The sequence below is a fragment of the Artemia franciscana genome, chromosome 14 (assembly GCF_032884065.1).
Source record: "Artemia franciscana chromosome 14, ASM3288406v1, whole genome shotgun sequence".
Taxonomy (NCBI): Eukaryota; Metazoa; Arthropoda; class Branchiopoda; order Anostraca; family Artemiidae; genus Artemia; species Artemia franciscana.
In genome coordinates this window covers 13,307,616-13,333,451 of record NC_088876.1, presented here as the reverse complement: position 1 = coordinate 13,333,451, position 25,836 = coordinate 13,307,616, and the positions used below count along the sequence as shown (strand labels likewise).

At 35.2% G+C, this 25,836-nt stretch overlaps 2 protein-coding genes across 3 annotated transcripts in view; one reads left to right on the top strand and one right to left on the bottom strand.

The window, feature by feature from the left end:
- LOC136035338 (F-box/LRR-repeat protein 5-like) overlaps positions 1 to 25,836 on the bottom strand; it is a gene marked incomplete at its 5' end in the record, with an annotated part of 100,694 nt that overhangs the window by 21,247 nt on the left and 53,611 nt on the right.
- LOC136035339 (UDP-glycosyltransferase UGT5-like) lies at positions 79 to 15,589 on the top strand. The gene is made up of 3 exons (XM_065717079.1): positions 79 to 1,184; positions 12,443 to 12,894; positions 15,224 to 15,589. The coding sequence occupies exons 1-3, from the start codon at positions 378 to 380 to the stop codon at positions 15,489 to 15,491; spliced, it is 1,527 nt and encodes a 508-aa protein (XP_065573151.1). The 5' UTR covers positions 79 to 377; the 3' UTR covers positions 15,492 to 15,589.

The window sequence follows — 25,836 nt, the reverse complement described above, 5'->3', positions numbered from 1 at the left end:
GAACCAGCTCTGTAAACAAGCTATAAATTATGAAGCGAGGTTAACAGCAATACGAGGTTAACTATTGATGATGTTTTCAAACTCAGCGGTCAGAGGTGAATTTGCTCGCTTATAATTCACTACCAGTTCCATTTTTGTCTGGAATGATCGATTAAATCAGAAATTGGATCAGATACAAAAAACTGAGATAGAAACTACGTTAGTTTCACCATATTCTCTGTTCTAAACAACTCAAGAGTGAGCCCGCCAAGGTAACCTGTTCTTAGCAAAAGGCCGAGGATAGAGATATTAATTTAAATCAATATTTTCAGTATTGTATAATGAAGACAAAGAGGCTGTGTTGGTAGTGATATAGTTAACATCCTGATAAGTACAATATGGACTTAAGTTGGTTCATTTTCATGACTCTAGTGAATTTTTCAAGTGCAGCTAGGATAGTAGCCTTTTCGTGTAGTGGAACCCCTAGTCACAAGTATGTTGCTGAGCCTTTATTCGAACTATTAGTTAAAAAAGGCCACGATGTGACAGTAATAACATCATTTCCAGCTCGTTCTGTGCCCCTATTTAAGGAAATCAATATTGGAATGCAACTTAATGTTGTGTTTGACTCATACCTTACCAAACGACTAAAAAGTGAGTTTATAATACCAATTGAAGCAATGCTTGAAACATTTCCGAAACTACTAACGGAAGGTTTTGAGAAAACTTGGAATAATCCCGATTTCCAACAACTACTCAATAGTACAGTAGACTTAGTTATCATTGACTCGGTGCTTAACGAGTTTGCACTAGGATTTGTACACCTATGGGACACACAATTAGTGTATTTAGCAAGTGTGCCCAATGTGCACCATAACTTCCACGCTGTAGGACAACAATTCGACTACTCACTATATTCATTCATGACAACAACCAAAAGCCCTCCATTTGGTTTTTTAGATCGAGTTCAGCAATTTGTTTTCGGAGAAATGGCTAGAGCCTTCCGACAGAGAGACATTATGAAAGTTGAAAAAATGCTAGGTGAGCATGTACCAGGTGTGCCTCCATTTTTGGAGATAGAAAGAGGAAGAACCGCCCTTATCCTGGGCAACTTCGACGATATAATCACGGAACCTCATCCAATACCACCGAATTACGTTAAAATCGGAGCTATGACATGCAAGCCTCCAAAACCTCTCCCTAAGGTATGAGCTTTCCTTGCTTATTCTGCGCTCAGTTAAAAAAAAAAATCACAAGATCCAAACTGCTAAATGAGACAAAGAACAATCTAGAAGAGAGGAAGAAGAGAAGAGAGAGAGAGAGAGAGAGAGAGGAGAGAGAGGGAGAGGAGAGAGAGAGAGAGAGATGGAGAGAGAGAGAGAGAGAGAGAGAGAGAGGAGAGAGAGAGAGAGAGAGAGAGAGAGGGAGAGGAGAGAGAGAGAGAGAGAGAGAAGAGAGAGAGAGAGAGAGAGAGAGAGAGAGAGAGAGAGAGAGAGAGAGAGAGAGAGACGAGACGAGACGAGCTGTACTCTCAACGCCTATGATAAACAAAATTTTAAATTTAGAGTAAAAAGATCTCAAACTGAAGACTGAAAGAACCCAACTATGACATCAGTTAGGGAGGCAGAGATAGGAGGGCAGTTACCGCCCTAGATTTTGAAATAGCTTTTATGCACTTTTTCATTAACAAACAAAAAGACGAAAATAATCCCTTCCCCCCATGATTTTTGAAATTAACAAATTAAGAAAATCCTTGTCCTCTTCCTACAGTTTCGCGAATTGGCGTTAATTAATATGACTTGCAGAGGCGACATGACTTGCAAAGGCTAAATTCTGAGATTACTTAAATCCGTCTGAAGCTATTTCTTCACTCCACCATTGTAGCAAAATGAATATAAATTATACAGAAGAAACTTTACAAGTGATTTTAGATCCAATAAGTATTTTTGAACTTTTTTATGACTGTCCTTTGAATTAGAGCTTTTAAGCTTTCTTGGTCGCTAAAACTCTTTTTAGGACCCTTTTACAACAACTCGCCAAACGAGTAACGAATTCATACAGTACATCATTCCTTTTTCGGATTACCAGCACTTTAATCGCTATTTTAGCATCAGTACATATTCAAGTGACTTCAGATCCATGACCACCCCTAATTATAAGGCATAGTTGGATTACATAAAAAAAACTAGTTTTTTTTAAATGAAAGTAAGGAGCGACATTAAAACTTAAAGCGAACAGAAATTACTCCGTATATAAATGAGTTGTCCCCCCCGCAATCCCTCGCTCTTTACGTTAAAGCTTTTAATTGTTTTAAAAAGCAGAATTGTGGCAAAGCGTCAAACTTTAGCGTAAAGAGCGAGGGATTGCGGAGGGGACAACTCATTCATATCCGGAGTAATTTCTGTTCGTTTTAAGTTTTAATGTCGGTCCTTACTTTCAGTTAAAAAAAACTAGTTTTTTTTATGTAATTCTGAACATTTTTGAATTAATGTGTGTTTGATTTTGGCTCTCCACACATAAATTATTAAAATGAATTTGCATATTAATTCCTTTTTTGGCTAAATGGCTTTCTCTTAGTTTTTGATCGGTCGATTTTGAGAAATAAGGGATGGGGAAGGAGGCCTAGTTGCCATGCAATTTTTTTCGGTTACATAAAAAGGCAACTATAAATTTTAATTTTGAACGATTTTTCTTTATTAGTAAAAATATACGTAACTTAAGAATTAACTTACGTAACAAACTTTTATATTCTTTAATTTTTATATGTATATGAGGGGGTTTGTACCCTCGTTAATACTTCGTTTCTTTACACTAAATCGTAAGTTTTGTCCCAATTCTTTAAGAATGACCCCTGAATCAGAAAGGCCGTAGAATAAATAGTTGAAATTACTAAAATACTATAGCATAAAGAGCGAGGTATTTATCTCCTCCTAAATACCTCACTCTTTATGCTAAAGTATTTAGAACCCCTCATATGCGTAATAATCTCTGTTCGTTTTTAAGTTTCAATGCTACTCTTTACTTTCAATTGAAAAAAAACTTTTCCATTTTTATTTTTTCATTGTTTTTTTTATAGTAATTTTGGAAAATTCTGCGCCCTTTTCATTGAATTTCTGTTCCCGCATGACATATTTCTCCAAGAAAAGATCCTCCCACATAGCCCCCTCCCCTCAACCCCACCCCCAAAAACCAAAAAAAAAATCCCCTGAAAACGACTGTACACTTGCGAATAACCTTATTATATGTAAACACTGGTCGAAGTTTGTAACATGCAGCCCCCTCCCCCAGGGACTGTGGGGGAGTAAGTCATTCCCAAAGACATAGTTATTATGGTTTTTGACTATGCGGAACAAAATGGCTATCTCAAAATTTTGATCTGTTGACTTTGGAGAAAAAATGAGCGTGGGAGGGGGCGTAGGTGCCCTCCAATTTTTTGGTCACTTAAAAAGGGCACTAGAAATTCTCATTTCTGTTAGAATGAGCCCTCTTGCGACATTCTAGGACCACTTGGTCGATACGATGACCCCTGGGAAAAAAAACAAAAAAAAAACAAACAAACAAATAAACACGCACCCGTGATTTGTCTTCTGGCAAAAAATACGAAATTTTGCTGTAGGGTTCTCTGATACGCCAAATGCGATGGTGTGATTTTCGTTAAGATTCTGTGACTTTTAGGGGGTGTTTTCCCTTATTTTCTAAAATAAGGCAAATATTCAGGCTCGTAAACTCTTGATGACACAGACTAAATTTGATGAAACTTATATATTTAAAATCAGCATGAAAATCTGATTCTTTTGATGTATATTTTAGCATCAAAATTCCTTTTTTTAGAGTTTCATTTACTATTGAGCCGCGTCGCTCCTTACTACAGTTCGTTACCACGAACTGTTTGATAAGTATTGGCTAAGAAAGAATAACAAAAAAATCTTTTATTTTACCTTGGCCATCATATACATCCTATTTATGTAGTTACTGGAGGCGTGGAAACAGGCTGTTCTTAGGTGATATTAAATTAAAAAAAAAGTTTTTTTTTTAACTGAAGTAAGGAGCGACATTAAAACTTAAAACGAACAGAAATTACCCCGTATACGAAAGGGGCTGTTCCCTCTTCAACACCCTGCTCTTTACGCTAAAGTTTGACTCTTTCTCTGAACTTTACCTTTTAAAACAGTAAAAACTTTAGCGTAAAGAGCAGGGCGTTGAATGTATTTAAAATCAGCATTAAAATGCGATTCTTTTGATGTAACTATTTGTATCAAAATTCCGTTTTTTAGAGTTCTGGTTACTATTGAGCCGGGTCGCTCCTTACTACAGTTCGTTACCACGAACTGTTTGAAACAAAAAAAGAGGAAACAAAATGGGCATGTATCTTCACCGTTAAAATTCAGGCTCGTAACTTTTGATGACAAAGACTAAATTTGATGAAACTTATATATTTAAAATCAGCATGAAAATCTGATTCTTTTGATGTATATTTTAGCATCAAAATTCCTTTTTTTAGAGTTTCATTTACTATTGAGCCGCGTCGCTCCTTACTACAGTTCGTTACCACGAACTGTTTGATAAGTATTGGCTAAGAAAGAATAACAAAAAAAATCTTTTATTTTACCTTGGCCATCATATACATCCTATTTATGTAGTTACTGGAGGCGTGGAAACAGGCTGTTCTTAGGTGATATTAAATTAAAAAAAAGTTTTTTTTTTTTAACTGAAGTAAGGAGCGACATTAAAACTTAAAACGAACAGAAATTACCCCGTATACGAAAGGGGCTGTTCCCTCTTCAACACCCTGCTCTTTACGCTAAAGTTTGACTCTTTCTCTCAACTTTACCTTTTAAAACAGTAAAAACTTTAGCGTAAAGAGCAGGGCGTTGAATGTATTTAAAATCAGCATTAAAATGCGATTCTTTTGATGTAACTATTTGTATCAGAGTTCCGTTTTTTAGAGTTCTGGTTACTATTGAGCCGGGTCGCTCCTTACTGCAGTTCGTTACCACGAACTGTTTGAAACAAAAAAAGAGGAAACAAAATGGGCATGTATCTTCACTGTTGATGAACAAAAAAGGATGTTTATCCGTAATTTGTTTCTAAAGTATAGTCGATGTCTACTTAAACTAAGGTGAACTCCAACTACAGCTTTTATTAATCGAGTATTGAATATTTGCGTAGTTACTTGTATAATTGAAAAACAGAAGTTTTTAAGAATACTAAATTGCATGAATATTAATTTTTTTTGTAGTCATTTCCAATCCTTATTTGGCAGTCTTTACAAAAACAAACAAACAAAACAATACAACAACACACAAACACATACTTGACGACCTGGGCGAGGGTTCGTGTGTTTTCTCATTACATAGATTTTTTGTTGAAATTAAACTATTTTAATTTAAAAGTTTCCATTTTTGGGTGGCAGTTATAGCACCATTAAATAAATTAGCGGTATTTTAGTAGTCAAAACCCAAAGTACTGTCATCACGAAACTTTTCCATACCGTCGAACTAATAGGAAAGATGAATGTTCTTTTTGAAAGTATTAGTTCAAAATAATTTTTCCACGAAACAAGTTTTTCAAAGAAAAGTAAAGAGCTCCATTAAGCCAAAAATGAGAAGAAATAGAGTCAAATAATCTTCCAAGTGTAAAACTACCACAAATCACCATCAATAAATACATGAAACTCAAAACGGACCGAAATTACAATAAATAACCGAGTCAAACTCAAAACGAGCCAAAACTAGTTCTAACACTCATGGGCTGGAGCTCTACCTTCAGCTGTATTTACCAGCTAGATATCTCAGTTACTGAATGCAACTCAGGGATAATTACCTTCCAATTAGGACAAAATTAATAACATTTGCAAAAGAAAGATTTGTAAAGAAGATAATTGTGCTTGCCCGCTTTGCAAAGATGGGGAGGAGGATTTGGCACATTGCTTGAAATAGTGCCAAGGACTCTCTACGATAAGAGAAAGTATATTTGGAAAAATTGATCTGATACTTCCAGATGTCTTAAACTCATATCCAAGGGGTAAGAAACATGAAATTGAGTGATATACAATAGACAGGTAGTAGGCCTCATGATGACTAGAAAAAGAAAATAGTAATGACTACAAATTGCTGCAATATTCACATGATGGTAAGACAGCTAACCTTATTGATTATGCTATTGTAAACCAAGACTCGCAATATCAATACAAGACATTAGGGTATATTGGAGTGCTGTTGTTGATGTTAAAAAGTAAAGATCACCTGCTAGTAGTGTCTAGGATTAATTTAAAGCTGAAATTTCGGAAGTCTAACTACCTTCCGGGAATCTATGACGTTGGTAGACTCCAGGATGGAAATTTGAGAGAAACTTTCGAGGAACAGTTGAATACTAAACTGCAGAGTTTAAAATTTGACAAAATAGAAGATGGATGGAATAATTTTAGAAAAATACTTTGTGAAGTTGCTGATGGTGTCTTAGGGAAGAAAGCATAAATCCAGCAAGGAATATAAGTGAAAATGCTTAATGTTTAATAAAGAGGAGAAGGGGCTTGTAAAAGAATTATCTGAGTGATAGGTCATATGAAAATAAAACGAATGTAAAGAAAGAGCAGAAAGCACTAACATATGAATAAGGAGGTGTGAATTGGGGGCCAAGGATAACATTGCCGAAGGATCTGGAAGATGAATCTAGAGGGCATAATAGTAAAATATTGCACTGGCATGTTAATAAATTGAGAGGGAGTAGTCAATCTAGTCTTGTCTCAGTTAAAGATAGAAATGGGGCCACAATTAGTGATAAGGAAAGAGTTAAAGAGAGATTGGCAGAACATTTTGAGAATGTGCTACACCGGGATAGAGTTATAGGAAAAGATATAGAGGAAAATAAAAAAGTTTGTGGCACCTTGGATGTGAAGGGATATTTATTTTTTGAGGAACAATTAGTGAAAGTACTAAAAGGATTAAAACATAATAAAGCCCCGGGTGCTGATAGTGTGGTAAATGAGTTTCTTAAATATTGTGGCTGTGAGGTTAGAAATAAGTTACTGAAGATTGTAAATACGATTTTTGAAAAAGGACAAGCACATAGTGATTTTAGAAAAACCCTAATTAAACCACTGTATAAGAAAGGAGATAAAAGTGAGCGTGGTAATTATGGAGGGATCAGTCTGGTTTCTGTAGGTAGCAAATTACACAGTATGATGATACTTTTTAGACTTAGATATGTAGTAAACGATGTTTTAAGAGAAGAAAAGTGCCGTTTTAGAAAGGGTAGAGGATGTGTCGACCAAAATTTCACACTTAAGTTAATAATTGAGAAGTGCCTTAGTCATCAAACACCTTTAGTCTTCATTTTTGTACATTATGAGCCAGCGTTCAATTCAGCTGATAGAAGAGCTTTACCGAAGGTCTTATCCTTGTATGGTATACCAAACAAATACATTTAAGAGATGAGGGCTATGTTCGAGAATAACACTGCTGCGGTTTATCTAGGAATTGAGGTTAGTAGCTGGTTTCGGATTAAATCAGGAGTTACAAAGGGTTGTGTTCTATCCCCATTTATCATTATCTATCCCCCATTGCTATCCCCATATATCATTTTGGTGATCTTTGTCCTTAGGAGCACAGGAAAGGCAATGGGAGAAATTGGAATCAAACGAGGAAGAAAATCATTCCTGTACTTAGATTATAATGATGATTTAAGCATCCTACATGAAAGTGTGAGCAAAATTAATAAACTTTTGGAGGTTTGCAAGTTCAGGGTGCTAGAATAGGTTTGAAAATTAATGTTAAGAAGACTTAGTCGCTAAGGCTAGGAATAATTAAATACGAAAAGGTGACGTTGTGTAACGAAAAGATCGATCTAATGGACAGCTTCACTTACCTTGGTAGCATTATTAGTAAAGACGATGGGTGCGGAGAAGATGTTAAAAGTAGAATAACCAAGGCCCAGGGTGTTTTTTCACAGCTGAAAAAAGTTTGGAAGAATCGGAAGATAAGTGTACGAACCGAGATTAGAATATTGGAAGCTACACTGATGACAGTGGGCAAATATGGTTCTGAAGTATGGACGCTCCGAAGAACCGAGGATGATTTGCTATAGGTTTTCCAGAAAAACTGTCAACGGATTGTTTTGCGTACCCAACTGACTGACTGTATTTCAAACAGTGGGCTGTACTAAAAGTGTGGTTCAATCCTGCTTTCTAAGGCTATAATGAGAGAAAGGTTGAGATGGCTAGGGCATTTTCTGCGGATGAAGAATAACATATTGCCAAAGATTGTCCTTTTTGGTCAACCGTCTAGGGTTTAACATTAAGCAGGCCGTCCTCGGTTGGAGTGTGAGGATGTCGCAAGTAAAGATTAAAGGGATATGGGAAAGGGTGTAAACAGAGAGGCGTTGAATAGATAGAGATGGAGGAGGAGCATCCGTAACTGTGTTGACCTCGGGCGGCTTGGTGCTGCGGTGAGTTGTTAGTAGCAGTAGAAGATGTCTTAAAAAGTACGTGCCAATAATTTGTCTGTAGAACAGGGAGGTATCTTGAAAATGTGTTCAATAAAAGGAAATCTCACGTTAAAGATTAAATGAAGTGTTTCACTTGTGTGATTCACTAATGTATTTTCTATGTGATAAGAATTTGGAAGAGTAGACAACGCTGATGTACGTTTATATTATTTGTACGTTTTCGTGTACATAGCCGTTTTGTGGCTTTCAGTATACTTTATTTTATCCCTTATCTTATTCATAACTCATGTCGTATTCAGTATAGTGCAAATAACACTGGCCTTGGTTTTCTGGGGGCGATAGCCCAACCCTTACTTGTGGTAACTCTTATGGCAGGTTAGGCTTACACCGCTTGATTTCCACACTGGGCAAAACTAAACTAAGTAGAGAAACTATTAAAAAAAAAAATTGTATCGATTCTTGACACACCAAAATGGGCCTAAAATTGTGTTTTTCTAGTCGGCATTAAACTTCGAAAGTTCGGAACAGATATAGGTAATGCAGAATCGATTTTTTGGCAGAAAAAAATCGGTCTGTTTCTCTACTGCATGCATTTGATATTTCCAGGGCATGTAGATAGGGCCAAAAGACCACCATTGAGAAACAATATTAAGGAAACAAATCTGGATTGGAGTGTGAGGATGTCGCAAGTAAAGATTAAAGGGATATGGGAAAGGGTGTAAACAGGGAGGCGTTGAATAGATAGAGATGGAGGAGGAGCATCCGTAACTGTGTTGACCTCGGGCGGCTTGGTGCTGCGGTGAGTTGTTAGTAGCAGTAGAAGATGTCTTAAAAAGTACGTGCCAATAATTTGTCTGTAGAACAGGGAGGTATCTTGAAAATGTGTTCAATAAAAGGAAATCTCACGTTAAAGATTAAATGAAGTGTTTCACTTGTGTGATTCACTAATGTATTTTCTATGTGATAAGAATTTGGAAGAGTAGACAACGCTGATGTACGTTTATATTATTTGTACGTTTTCGTGTACATAGCCGTTTTGTGGCTTTCAGTATACTTTATTTTATCTCTTATCTTATTCATAACTCATGTCGTATTCAGTATAGTGCAAATAACACTGGCCTTGGTTTTCTGGGGGCGATAGCCCAACCCTTACTTGTGGTAACTCTTATGGCAGGTTAGGCTTACACCGCTTGATTTCCACACTGGGCAAAACTAAACTAAGTAGAGAAACTATTAAAAAAAAAAATTGTATCGATTCTTGACACACCAAAATGGGCCTAAAATTGTGTTTTTCTAGTCGGCATTAAACTTCGAAAGTTCGGAACAGATATAGGTAATGCAGAATCGATTTTTTGGCAGAAAAAAATCGGTCTGTTTCTCTACTGCATGCATTTGATATTTCCAGGGGATGTAGATAGGGCCAAAAGACCACCATTGAGAAACAATATTAAGGAAACAAATCTGGATGTACGTTTATATTATTTGTACGTTTTCGTGTACATAGCCGTTTTGTGGCTTTCAGTATACTTTATTTGATCCCTTATCTTAGTCATAACTCATGTCATATTCAGTATAGTGCAAATAACACTGGCCTTGGTTTTCTGGGGGCGATAGCCCAACCCTTACTTGTGGTAACTCTTATGGCAGGTTAGGCTTACACCGCTTGATTTCCACACTGGGCAAAACTAAACTAAGTAGAGAAACTATTAAAAAAAAAATTGCACACAAAAATTCAAAATTTTGCCGACAATTCAAGATTTTAGTTCTGGAGCAGAAAAACCGAGGAAGCTTTATAAATATTCCAACAATTGATCAATGATAGAACTAAGTGATGTAAAAAAACGAAAAAACATCAACAAAAAAATCTTTTTAAAAGAAAAACGTTTCAAAGAAAAGTAAAGAACCATGACCAAACCTAAAACAAGCTGATATACAGCACATTAGACTGATAAGTTCATTCACTTTCCTAATATAGCATTCGGTTTTTGAGATGCTTAGGGGTTATTTGACTCTCCAAAAAGTATTATGTTATTTTTTTTGGCACTACAAAAATATTCGCAAAATAAACTATTGAAACCAAAATCTTTGTGAAATATTCTAAAGGTATAAAAAAGGATAGAAAAAAGGTCACTGTTGAAAGTCAAACAATCCAAAAGTTACTTTTGATTGTTTCCACTGTTCAATAAAATATATCTCTTAAACGTTCAAGTTAACACAAATGGGCTGCAGAGGACTAATTACAAAGACGAAGCTGCGCAGGACTTCGAGCGTGTGGTCATTCACTATTTAGTTTTCAATAGTCCTTGGATTTACTGGCATGAATGTTAAGGCAGAAGTCCAAGCTTCTCGTTGGCTCACTGCTAATCTTATTGTAGTTCCGTGTCACGTAGCTCCATTGGAGTCAGAAAAGTACTCATTAATCACGTTAAAATGATAAGATATTAGATTCATATTTTTGCAGATTTTTTTTTTTCCCAACAAAAATAACATTTCCAAAATAGTTAATGTTTGTTTTTCGCGGCTGTGAGACATCGGATTACGGGTATGCTGATGGGCTGCAAAATTTGAACTAAGAAGTTGGGATTAAAATAAATTTTGAGCTTTTCGGATTTAATGTCGTCACAAACAATTAACAATATGACGTGTCTCACATTTTTCTCAGAAATGAATTACAAAGTGAGAAAGATTTCTCTGGTGGATCTTTATCCACTGGTTGTATTTATGTATATATTTTTAGAGCTTCTGCAAAATTCGATAAAAATGTTTCAGTATCTCTTCGGTCAGAAACAACATGGCATAAAATTAGGCTGTTATTATGATATAAAGCCACACTACTCAGAGAGAGGCTGTCATGTTTTATTTTATTTGAATCAAAGAAAAGAAGTTGTTCCTGCCCAGAGGATATATATTTTGCTCTTAATCTTTTGCAAAATTATAAAATTTGTATCCCTAGATTTTTTGGACCTAGATCACATACCGTACTCAGGATCTAATCACTACAAAAAATCTCTGCTTTTCACAACATAGGGGAAACTGTGGCCGTGTGCCAGCTTACAGGTAGAGTTCAACCTGGAACTAAATAATTACAACATGCGAGAGGCCCAGAATAACTACGAAAACTCTATTTATCTATTTACTATTTGTGTTTAATTTTATCTAGTAGGCCTATCTATTTTCTTTGATGTTGATGTTTTCAGTATGGGGGTTGTGTTTAGGCATGTTTTAGTTTGGTGTAACCAAGTTTTCTTAAAGACATTTATTATTCAATAGCAAATTTTTCTGCCATTTTGTACTACTGAGGATTATTTCAAAAGAATTCCTTACAAAAATATATGTTTAAGTGTTATTGAAGTACTTTAACGCTGACGCCTCGAAAAATCTATTGAGTTCCTTAATGGTTCACATGTCGAGCCAAGTACCCCGACCTAGCACAGACTCAGTTTAAAATAGGTCTTACTAGACGTAATTAGCGACGAAGACCACGCTGCCTTTCCATATCAAACAAAAACAACTGAGAAACAATAGGGCAATTTTTTTCCAATACAGTGGAATTCAATTAAGTGGATATTTCGGCCCTATGTCCAAGGACCGTCTTCAGCACAACACTAGAATATATATATATATATATATATATATATATATATATATATATATATATATATATATATATATATATATATATATATATATATATATATATATATATATATATATATATATATATATATATATATATATATATATATATATATATATATATATATATATATATATATATATAAACATATATATATATATATATATATATATATATATATATATATATATATATATATATATATATATATATATATATATATATATACATATATATACATATATATACATACATATATATATATATATATATATATATATATATATATATATATATATATATATATTACTAACTATTCTAAATCACTACAGAACTGAATAGATTGTCCAATCTTGTTCTAAATTACGTTTCTCATTACAGGATGTCGAATCATTTATCGCCCGATCTGAAGATGAAGGATTTGCAATATTCTCACTAGGTACAGGTTTGGTCATGTCTTCAATGCCACAAGAAACGAAAGAAGCCTTCATTAATGTCTTTAAACGGTACAAACTTCACGTAATTTGGAAGTGGGAAAATATTTCAATATTCGGAGAAGTACCAGATAACGTGTACCTCTCGCAGTGGCTACCCTCACTCAACGACTTATTGGGCCATCCTAAGGCAAGAATATATATGAGCCACGGTGGTCTCATTGGGGTGCAAGAGGCTATTTACCATGGAGTTCCAATAATAGGACTACCAGTATTTGCAGATCAAGACAATAACGTACGACGGATTGAAAGAAATGGAAACGGGCGTCTGCTTGAATGGAAAGGAATCACGGAGACGAAAATAGACAAAGCCGTCAAATCGGTTTTATATGATCCAAAGTGAGTACATTTATGAAGAAAATTGAATAGGCAAGCTTAAAACTAACAATAGCATTTCGTGAAGTTTTTCAATAAAATCACCCAAGGTAGAGCTTCCAGATTTAACAAGTCACAAAAGTTAGCCTCCCTTTACACTTAGACTATCAAACCTTATGGATATAACGGTGCACATAAAATAACTAAAACACAAATCGACTAAAATGAAAATTATTCAGCCAACTTTCCAACTAGACTGAAAGTTTATAGACAAAATGAATAATCGTCAGAGTGTGTATATGCGTAAAAAAAAATTCAAGAATCTTTAATAGAATTGGCAAATCCAATATAAATCTTTATAAAAAAATATTGGCTTCTTTGAATTATTGTATACAAAACCAGTCTGATGTGTCTTTATAAAAAAACATCATGATAATGAGCTGTAATTAAAGTGTCATCCGTGCCTATATAAAAAAAAAACTCTTAAAAAAAGGGAATTTTGGAAACTATTTCCCAAGTCAAAACAACCTTCATTTTATGCTGATTCTAAGTAAGCAATATTGTATTAAGTTTAAAGGTACCGATAAACTAGACCTCCGTTGCCTGTGCAACGGGAAGTGTTGCAGCAACTGTGCCCTGTTCCTTAGGGCACAGTTGCGGAGCAACACGTGCAACTGTGCCCTACGGGACACAGTTGCAGAGCAACAGTCTCCATTGTGTCCTTCAGAGAACATTTTTCTAATGCGGCTTCGATTGTTATCTTGAAGCATCTTTGATATGGTTTTATTTCAAGCTCCTACTAAACTGAGTTTGGTAAAATGTTTAGCTGGTCCAGAAATAAACGAGAAAAATCGGAACGAGATTGACTTTTCCCGAATTATTTCCGGGAAATCTGTAAGAGCTACGGAATTTCATGCTTCAGTTTTCGAAAACATCAATAAAAGTTCTATATGAGTTCATAATTATTTTATCTCTAAAACGTTTACTTGCGAAACTAGGGCCGTCTTAACTTGACGCCAATTCGAAGTATTATGTTTCGAGACGCACATTTCGGGAATTATTTCCGGGAAATCTGAAAGAGATACGGAAATAACGTCTTATAGTTTTCTGCTTAACTTTTGATGGTCTAAGCTAGGAAAATATAAAACAAACCAAATTCACCAAAAAATTTAAATTGCCCCGAGGGCATGACAAAACTTCCAAATAGAAAAACCCAAAGAAGGAATTTTATTTCGGAGAAACTATTGTAAGCTCCAGTTGTTAGGAGATCGAGACCTGTCGAACCGCGTTGGAAAAAAATTCTAGCTGGTCCAGAACAGAAGTTACCTCTAGAACGTCGAAACTTCGGAAATTATTTCTTAGAGAACGAAGCAACTTGGTATATAGAACACTTCACTTCTTCTTGCATACTTTTCATAGCACTACTCGATAAAAATATAAGAAACATCAAAATCGAAAATTTGAGAAAATTCCAAAAAAAAATCAGAACGAGATGGACTTTTCCGAAATTATTTCTGGGAAATCTGTAAGAGCTACGGAATTTTGTGCTCCGGTTCTCGAAGAGACAAATGAAAGTTCTACATGAGTTCAGCATAACTGTATTTCTAACACGTTTATTTCCGAAGCTAGGGTCGTCTTAACTTGACGCCAAACATCGAACGCAGAGTTTCTAAGAAAAAAACGGTTTTATTTTTTTTATGGAAAACTGTTAGAAATTTTAGGAACTTCTCTGGAACTTTTTTACTCTGTTTCACGTGTCCCTTCTCTCTGAAAAATCTCAAATTTTTAACTCTTACCACTTCGGAGCTACAGGTCGCTGATCACGGTGAAAAAAAAAAAAAAAAAAAAAAACTACGAAAGCAGTAGTGTTGCTCCGCAACACAATTATAATTAGCATAAGCAAATCTGAGTAATTTCAGAGTAACTGCTCGGAAACCAATCCGATTTTGATGAAAATTGTACCATGAAAATTCCAGATACGCGAGACCCACAGAATTTTCCAGCCCTAAATAACGAAAATACGAAATTTAGCTTTTTCGTATCCGGGCTCGTTTCTTTTTGCTTTACTTTTTTCATACTAGGAGCAATAATGTCAAAACAACATTCATAGAATTTCTAAAGGGCTCTCTTTCGAATGAAAATCCATTAAATCTAAGGTTGGTAGCGCTACCCATGAAACCTCAAGGGAAAGGGCTCAAAGTCTGAAGAATGGCTCATCTCATATATAAGTAGGCTATTCCTGAACAAACGGGTTAAATATCCCACAATAAATAATTCTGAGTTGAGTACTTTGTATTTTTTCCTTTTACTTTTAACAACTTTATCAGTCTTATTCAAACTAACTACATTTCAGGTATCGTCAAAATGCAAAGAAATATTCAAAAATGGCAAAAAGTCCACTGACGAACTGGAAGCAAACTGCAATGCACTACATAAACATGGTATTGGAAAACGACAACGTCGACTTTATGAAAGTTGAGACAAGCCACATTTATGGATTCCAGAGACACCTATTCGACGTTTACTTATTCTTCCTAATATTTTTCATATTTATCATTTACTGCATATATGTCTTAATCAAGAAGATTCGGTTGGTGAAAAGAAAACACAAGCAAGACTAGTTTATTGCTTATTTATACGAAGTTGGATGAATGTAAAGGCCGAATTTGCTAGTTCCTATTTCATAAATACATCTGCTTTCTTTTGAAAGCAAAGCAAACACGTGTCAAACTCCAATTTTTTGAATGATTGAACACCGTAAAGATCACTAAAATCCCTTCGTCTGAGGGTATAACCTTGTGTACCTTGAGCTAACCATATTTTTCAAATCAGACTTGAAAGTCTACTGAAAGCACACAACAGTTATATATTTGGTAAATTCGTTTAAATCAATATGCTACTGAGAAGATGAACAACCACTATTTTTGCGTAAGAAATTACTTAAAATCTTTCCAATGTAAATCTAATATTCTCATCGATTTAAGGATCGAATCCCCCCTAAGTTTCTCATTATCGACACTGCATTACTATTTTACCTAAGCTAAAACAAGACATCTTACTTAAAAACGGCTTTTTTTTTTAGTGGTTCTGTTTCTATTTTTTTTTATATATACTTTAGTCAAACTGGAATATTGTAATTAATTGTTAGTTTTTTGAGTGATGTTGTTCCTATTTTTCCTACAAATTAGTTTCTAGTTTAGTCTAGTTTTGGTCAATTCTCAATTTTAGGCCTTGGAAATATAAAGCCACTACCGCAAGCCAACTTACCATAGGAGACAGAACGATTTAGAAAAAAGGGTTTTCAATAGCTTTGGATGGGTTAACTCCCAACATATCTTGGTCCATATTTAATTTGTCCTCATTTGGACAGAAATCAGAGTTTTTCTGGCAATAAAATAGTAAAAAAGCAGTTCTGTCTGGTGTGAATGTTTTTCATTCCTTAAAACAACCCGAGGGCTTAAAAATTCTGCTTGACAGAGCAATTTTCAATTTTTTTCTATTTGGCTTAGGTCACGACGATATTTGAAATAATTTTTTTTTAATGATGTTCTCATTTAAACATTATATTCAGGGTAATCCGAAATCTGAGGGGTTTACTTTCTCCTACCCTCAACTCACCAAACGTGATTTGAAGGCCCAGCGAATATTTTGAAAAGTTGGGCTATTGGATAAAGGATTACACAACTATACAACAGTTTACATAAGTAAACAAAGCCTAACCTTTGGCTCAAACATTTTTTGCGTTGAAAAGCAAACAATTTTATGAGACATTTAAAAAGAAGTCAAGAAGTCGAGAAAACACTCAAAAGGCTAATCTACATTAAGTTAGGCCAGCTATACCCAATGAAAAAGATAATTCTTATCTTCAAGGAAATGCCTAGAAATATTCTCCCAGGCCTTGAGTATCAAAATCTTGTAGTAAAAGGACACAGCCCTCATGTTGTTTGCCGAATATTAATGGAACACTTCTGATAAACATGATTAGTTTCTCAGTCACTTGCAATTTATGGTTCTACAAAGCTTTCAATTCAGAATAACGGACGCGATTTTCAACGGCTCAGTAGAAATATTTCCGCAGCCGTTGAGTCGTTGAGAAGCATAAACTAGCAAAAAAACCGAGAAAATTGACAGATCACGCAATAACGGCCGTTTTTACGAGAAATCGCAACAGTGAGAAACCAGGGTAAAATTGATAAACTTAGTTGATTTAAGCTTACAAAAATTATCTAGTATAACAACTGTTTATTTTGTGTTAACTGCAAGTAACGGACAAATGCGCATCCACGCGGCAGTATTACCACTGAAAGTGGGAGGTTATATTCATAGTTATTCGATAGTGCTGAGCCAATTGGTCATTTCAGCCTTTTCACTTTATAGCACTTCGTCTCTATTCAGGCAAAAACAGTTCTCGTACAAAAAAAAATAAAAAAATGATAGTTTGCTATATCACAACCCCTTTTGCCATCTAAAAATGGTACCAAAACCGTAAAGCTCGGTTTGAATAAGCCATCTTCCCATACTCTTCGATAGCTGAATCGGTGCAATCACTCTTGGTCAGAAACAAAACATAAAAAAGACACACAATAACTACTTTTTTGAGAAAATTAAAGAATTTCACATTTCCCTATTCTTTCTTATTTCTGTTACAGGAAAAGATACCGAAAAGAATGAAAAGTTTGTGACACTTTGGAAGAAAAGAAAAATTTATTTTACAAGGAAGAATTAGAGACAGTACTAAAAGGATTAAAAAACAATAACGAAAAGGGCGTAGGTAGTGTGATAAACAAGTTTCTTAAATATGGTGGTTGTGCAGTTAGAGATAAGTAAAAGATTATCAATCTAATTTTTGAAAAAGGAGAAGTACCAAGCGATTTTAGGAAAACTTTAATTAAACCCCTCTAAAAGGAAGGTGATAAGAGTGAGTGTTATAGTTACAGAAGCATTAGCTTGGTTATTGTACGAAGCAAATTACTTAGCATGATTGAACAACTTAGTCCTATAGATGCTGCGGATAAAATTTTAAGCGAAGGATAATGTGATTTTAGGAAAGGGAGAGGATGCATCCACCGAATTTCACTCTTAAAATAATAATTGAGAAGTGCACGAGTCATCACACCCCTTTAGTCCTCAGTTTTACAGATTATGAGAAAATGCCTGATTCAGTTTATAGTGAGCTTTAACAAAGGTCTTATCCTTGTATGGTATACCAGACAAATACAGGTAAGTGATTAGTGCTATATACGAGAATGACACTGCTACGGTTAAAGCAGGAAATGAGGTTAGTAGCTAGTTTCAAACTGAACCAGGAGTTAAACAGGGTTTAATTTGATTCCAATTTATATGAATCATTTTGATGGACTTGATCCCAACGACCACGTCAAAGACCATGGAAGAGCATGGAATAAACGGGAAAAGTAACACTCTTTTGGACCTAGATTACGCTCACGATTTGAGTGTCCTAGATGAAAATGCTAGCAAAATGACTATTTTTTGAAGACTCTTGAAGACTTGGAATAATTAAAGGTGAAAAGGTGATGTTGGGCAACGAGAAGATCGATCAAGTGGTGAGCTTCAATTATCTAGGTAAGTGAACTAAGTAATTGCTAGTACTAGTAAACATGCTGAACGCAGCAAAAATATTTAAGGTGTTCTTCTTTTTGCTTAGAGTTAAAAAATAAATTGAATGAAAAGGAAAATGAGCCTGCGGACCACAGAGTATTAGACGCCATAGTGATGACAGTGGTCAGGTACGGTTTTGAAACATAGGCTCTCTGAAAGACGGCGAAGATTTGTTAGCTATTTTCCAGAGGAATTGTCTACGGACAGATTTGGTCACCCGTGAGACTGACCGTATTTCAAACAGTAAGCTGAGCAAAAAAGTGGTTCGATCCCACTTCCTAGGGCTATAATGAGAGAAAGGTGGCGATGGCTAGGACGCGTTTTGTGGATGAAGGATTGAAGGATGACAGACTTCAAAAGACCGTCCCCGAATAGGGTGGGAAGAAATCGGAAGGATGGACTTAATGAAAATTACGACTTCTTAGGAAGGTGTAAAGGGGGATGCTTCGAATATATACGGATGAATAAAGAGCGTGCGTAGCTGTGCTGGCCTCAGGCGGCTTCGTGCTACAGTGAGTTGTCGTTAGTAGTAGTAGCTTTCTAATTCTGTTCGTTTTATGTTCGCATTAAGTAAGTATGGCCTTGAAACTTTCGCTCTAGGGGTTCTAAGATATCGAATTTGACGGTTAATGTACATCAAAATCGCACGTTCCCTGGGTGTCAGTTTCCACCATTCTCCAGAATGATACAAACTTCTTATGTTAAAAATAGCGACGAAAACCAAACTGCCTCTCCATATCAAACAAACACAAAGTACAAACAATAGGGATTTTTTTTCCAAGACAGTGGAATTCAATTCAGTGGATATTTTGGCCCTATGTCTAAGGGCCATCTTCAGCACAACACGAGAAATATAGATATATATATGTATATATATATATATACATATATATATATCAAACAGTTCGTGGTAACAAACTGTATAGTAAGGAGCGACCCGGCTCAATAGTAACTGAAACTCTAAAAAATGAAATTTTGATACCAATAGTTACATCAAAAGAATCACATTTTAATGCTGATTTTAAATATATAAGTTTCATAATGATTAGTCTTACCCATCAAAAGTTACGATCCTGAGAAAATTTGCCTAATTTTAGAATATAGGGGGAAACACCCCTAAAAGTCATACGATCTTAACGAAAATCAAACCATCAGATTCAGCGTATCAGAGAACCTTGTTGTAGAAGTTTCAAGCCCCTATCTACAAAAATGTGGAATTTCGCATTTTTGCCAGAAGACAAATCACGGATGCGTGTTTATTTTTTTTTTTTTTTTCCCCAGGGGTGATCGTATCGACTCAGTGGTCCTAGAATGTCACGAAAGGGCTCATTCTACCGGAAATTAAAAGTTCTAGTGTCCTAAAAGTGACCAAAAAATTAGAGGGCACCTAGGCCCCCTCCCACGCTCATTTTCCCCCAAAGTCATCGGATCAAAATTCTGAGATAGCCATTTTATTCACCATAGTCGAAAAAACTAATAACTATGTCTTTGGGGACGACTTACTCCCCCGCAGTCCCCGTGGGAGGGGCTGCAAGTTACAGACTTTGACCTGTATTTGCATATAGTAGTGGTTACTGGGAAGTGTACAGACGTTTTCAGAGGGATTTTTTTTGGTTTGGGTGGGACAGTTGAGGGGGGGGGGGGGGTAAGTGGGAGGATTTTTCCATGGAGGAACTTCTCGTGGGGGAAGAGACTTTCAATGGAGGGGGCGCAGGATTTTCTAGCATTATTTAAAAAAACAATTATTAATTAAAAAAAATATTAATTTAATTTAAAAAATATTAAAAAAACAATTATTATATTATTGGAAAAGGATAAAAAAACATCGAGTAGTGTGTTCACCTTGTCTCTACATAAGTGATGGAATCTTCTCAAGATCTCCCGTTAAAAGGAGTGCATCGTTTGTTAAAGGATTCTTACAGATATGCTTATATATTACAGAGTCAGGTCCTTAACGGTCTTACCAGCCTCGCCTGGAAAACCTGAGGAACTTTAATATAGAAAAGTGCTTTTTGAGAAATCAAACCCTGTCTCTCTGTACTAGCAATCTTCAAAGGGGTGAAGTGAGTGTATTTTACTTAGGTCGATGTCTTCCATTTTTAAAATAATAGCTCACACCTTTTTGAATATGAAGTTGTCATTTGCTATAACCAAAAACCTTCACTGGTAAACCTAGTCTGCTATTTACTATTTAAAATCTAGGAAAGAAGCCCAAATTTTGACCATTTTTACGACCTTTCACCTAGCAAGAGACTACTGCTATTAATCAGGGTTAGCGTTAAATCACCTAAGGTTAGTGGAAGGATGGATTCTCTGGTGATTTTCATCGAAAATATTAAAACTTTAGTCAGTTTTGAAATATCTTATTATTTCAAATTGCTATTCTTTGGATCGGCCTTGGGTGGAAAATGTTACTAAGAATTGCTACATTGCCTGCACAAATAACTCACTCCCCATCCAATTACATATCCTTACTATTGAGTAAGGATGGGTTTCAAAGGGATTTCCAAAACTTTAATACAAGAACATTTCCACCAATATCCTTACAAAATTTAAAATTTTTGAATAGTCACATATATCAAAACTTGGTCGCGTTGGCTACTGGTTACTTGGAATAAAAACATAGTCTATTTTTCTTGAAACATTGCTTCTGGCCGACATTTCACTGTACGACCTAGAGTCAGTGCAAAAAAGGGCAGTTAGGATTATCCTGGGTTCTAGAGATATTTCTTACCAAGAAGCACTCATTACACTAAACATTCGGTGCCTAGAACAAAGGTTATGTGATATCATCCAAAGAGCATTGGTAACTCATAAGAGTGGAAACTGGGGCTAGTGTAAAGAATAAATCACCAACGCCATCTAGCACCTGGCGAAATTTGGCATTTTTTAAGCCTAATTAATTAGCCATGATTTGCCCTCGTCAAACCTAGGCCTACAAATAATTAGGCCTAGTAATATGTATTACGCCTAATTATGTTAACAAGGCAATTGAAAGGTGAGATTTCACCTTTAAGTGATATAAACATACAGATCAGGCCCAAAGAGTATGGGAACTTATGAGTTTTCAATACTATTAAGTTAGGCCTTTACCGATTATCCAGTTCGACTTGAATTTTTTCTACTTGTTTAAAGACATTTTAATGATTTCGCCAGCCACTACGCTGCGTCTGGTGCTAGTAGTTTTCAACTCTTATCTTTCCGTGTTAAATCGCCGAAGTTTCCCCTCTTATAGTTTCCCATGCTCTTTGATCTCATCATGATATTTGGACAAGCATTGCTTTTAGACCCAGCCCATCGAGACATCTTACCCGCAGACCTGACAGCAGAACCAGACAGAAGTCCAACCAAACTGATTCCTATACGTGCACGGACAAACCGATATTATAATTCATTTGTGCCTGTTTTTACGTCTATGTATAACAATGCATAATTTTTGTTTTTAATGTTTTTGCAACTGCAAATTAGCCAAGAGCAACTGCAAATTATCCAGGAGCAGCGAAAGTTGTTTAATAAACCGTTCTCCACCTCTCTCTCTCTCTCTCTCTCTTCTCTCTCTCTCTCTCTCTCTCTCTCTCTCTCTCTCTCTCTCTCTCTCTCTCTCTCTCTCTCTCTCACTCTTCCCCGGAATAATATAAGAGGAATACAACGGAACAGTTTGTTTTTACCGCCAACAGTACTTTATTGAATTTATTTTCAAAAGAAATTTACTTACTTACGAATTTTGACCTATTATAGGAACCTACCTGGATCTGGACGAAGAAATGTTTGAATAATTATAGGTAAGCATCCTGTCTAAGATTCAAATTTATTTCCGTAAGAATATCAAAGGAAAAAATGATTAAAAATGATCATAGTTGAAGAGAATAAACCTGCTCGCTCACCTGTTCATAAAACGGAAACTTTGACCTCTTTAAAAATTCAAGCCCCGCTTCATTAAATAGGAAAAACTCGTCAAACTGGAATCGCTAGGAAATCAAATGAAAAGAATAGTGGAGTTTCTAGGTATGCTTGTAGCATAATTAGATAGCAACATAGTGTCGGCCATGTCAAAAAAAAAAAAAAAAAAAAAAAAAAAAAAAAAAAAAAAAAAAAAAAAAAAAAAAACTACAGAGATATGTAAAGATGGATGAGCAGAAACGTGACATGCCTTTAAATTAAAAATGATCTTCCTAGGTCTAGATAATTTAATAGCTAATTATCCGTTTAAGGAGTGTCCTTTCAAATCATGCTTAATTTTAGGCGGAAGGTGGTGATTATTTAATATAACAAAAAAAAAAAAAAAATCAAAGGACTCTTTCCCCTACTCTTTCTGATTTCTGCTACAGGAAATGATACAGAAAAGACTGAAAAGTTTGTGACACTTTGGAAGAAACGAAAAATTTATTTTACGAGAAAGAATTAGAGACAGAGACAGTGGAAGAACAGAGACTAAAGGGATTAAAAAACAATAACGAAAAGGGCGTAGGTAGTGTGGTAAACAAGTTTCTTAAATATGGTGGTTGTGCAGTTAGAGATAAGTAAAAGATTATCAATCTAATTTTTGAAAAAGGAGCCAAACGATTTTAAGAATAACAGGGGAAAAATGATTAGAAATGATCATAGTTGAACAGATAAACCTGCTCGCTCACCTGTTCATAAAACGGAAACTTTGACCTCTTTAAAAATTCAAGCCCCGCTTCATTAAATAGAAAAAAACTCGCCAAACTGGAATCGCTAGGAAGTCAAATGAAAAGAATAGTGGAGTTTCTAGGTATGCTTGTAGCATAATTAGATAGCAACATAGTGTCAGCCATTAAAAAAAAAAAAAAAAAAAAAAAAAAAAAAAAAAAAAAAAAAAAAAAACTACAGAGATATGTAAAGATGGATGAGCAGAAAACGTGACATGCCTTTAAATTAAAAATGCTCTTCCTAGGTCTAGATAATTTAATAACTAATTATCAGTTTAAGGAGTGTCCTTTCAAATCATGCTTAATTTTAGGCGGAAGGTGGTGATTATTTAATATAACCCCCAAAAAAAATCAAAGGACTAGCATTTTTTTCCAAAAAGGGGAATTAACGGGTTAGGCCACGTCCAAGTAAGTCTATACAAAAGTGTGCCTCTGATCCTGACTCCTATACCTCAAACCACGTATCTGTTTTTATGCTCATAGAAGCATAATCCTCTGCACTAATAGAAATTATTACTGAAAATAGTTGATGGAAGTACCAAAAAAGATAAACATCATCGGTTAATTTTTTGGCTATATTTAAGCATGAGGTTGAAATTAATGCAAAGAATCGATGCAAAGAAAATACAACTTTTACAAACGATTAAATAAGAATGTCGCTACTCACGTGTTATGGTGACCACACCCTAGTTCTAGATCTGAGTAAAACTGGTTCCTCTGTCTCTATTCAGAGATAATTAGCTTAGTCTCAGTGAGATAAACTACTATTCAGGTATATTTCAATTAAATATTGATTATATAAGGTTTGTTAGGTTGGGTTAATTATTTGATATAATTCGTTCAGGGTGACCTGCTTTTCATGATTCTCTGTTGTAGTTTCCAAAGTTTTGGTAATAAAGTATTATATTTTCATCTTATCTTGGTATATTTCATTGGATTAACCTAGCTTCACTTCTTTGGTGTGGTCGCTATAACACGTAAGTACAAGAATGTTAATTTCCGAAACTTTTCGCGGCAATTCTTGTAAACACTTTAATTTCATTTGATATTTTCCTCAATTTTTACATGGAGAGGTTTTTCCAGATCTTCACTTCCAGATTTGAGGTATTCAATATTTGCGTTTCTCTATTTTAACAGAAATTGTGGTCGGTAAAAAATTGTTTGCAACATCTGGAGTGGCGGAACAATGCCTTGAATAATGTCACTACTTGTTGTACTTTGTCCATCATTTTAGTACAGTCGACAAAAAAGATTAGCATTTATGATTGAATGGTTATGATAGCACTGTATACGCAGATAATATCAATTTTGGTTTTATTTGTCTAGATCCAGTGTCTTGTCCAGTTTTTGGACAACAACACGACACTGACTTGGCATATACCTCACCAGGGGTCAGAAAGTAAAGTTATGGGGTTATACAAAACTTCCAAAGAACCTGTACCCTCAACCGTATCACCAGGTTCCTGTTCGTTATAAAGTACACAATACAACCCACGTCTTTTTCTTTGAGTCTTTTTTTCAACAATTACTACAAAATGATCAATTCCACATATTATCGGTTTGGGCAGCGTTCAGAGAAGAAGGCAGTAGTGTTAGACACCAAGCCAGAAATTCCAATTAGCGAAAATTACAAGATTAATTGTTTCCATTCGATTAATGTTTTTTTTTTTGAAATTTGTATGAGATTTTAATATTGTTTTTAGCATAATTTTCGTGTTTGAAAATTATGATTTAAATAATGTTTTTGCTTGTCTGCTTGCTCAGGAAGGTTATCATAAACTCAACAATCCGACTTGGTAGTAAGAAATATCTTATGAGAACAAAGAAAGGGAACAAAAAATGAAAAGAGAAAAAACAAATAGGTGAAAAAACGAGGATTTTATCAGCCAGTAGCTAAATATTGAAAAACAAGCAAATATTTCGACAAGGACCTCCGCCAAGTCGTCCTCAGTGCTCAAAGAAAACAAAGAAAAAAAACAAAAAAACAAAAAAAACAAAAAAAACAGCAAAATCTAACCTTTATAAGTGACCTGCACGAGAGGAAGACAGATACTCCAAGTATGGATACTCCAGATACTCCAGTATGGTCTCAGAACGTATTTAAGAAATATCTTGATCACGGGGATATTCAGAATCCATTACTCTATTTTCTCATTGGATGGCTTGATCCAGCATCCATGAGACCCATCAATTGGTTTTAAAAAAGGCGAAATCGAGTCCAAGTAATCTACATTTACTTGGCCCTCTGTATACACCTTATGATTGGGACGTTCACACATGCTCCTGCATAAACCTTTCCGTTGCCAGTTAAAGATCGTTCTAATTTATACTAGTTGTCTATCGTTGGACTTAGGAATCTTGGAACTCCACATGACTTTAGTAGGACCTGAAAACACTTCCATCACTAGTCCTTCGCCATCCGTAGCTGTTGCAAATTTTCACCACAGGGTTTTATCGTTGTTAGCAAATAATAGACAGATTGTTAAAATTTGATTGAAAAAGAGATTTTTTAAGTTTTATACCTACAATTTGGCTTTAATTACACGAATTTAGGGTTACATGTGAGGAATTAACCCACATGGCAACATTGAACTGAGGCGTCATCTATTGCGTCACTGTCAATTTTGTGGCTCAAACTGAATAAAAATTAAGAATTGAAATTAAATTATTGAAAATT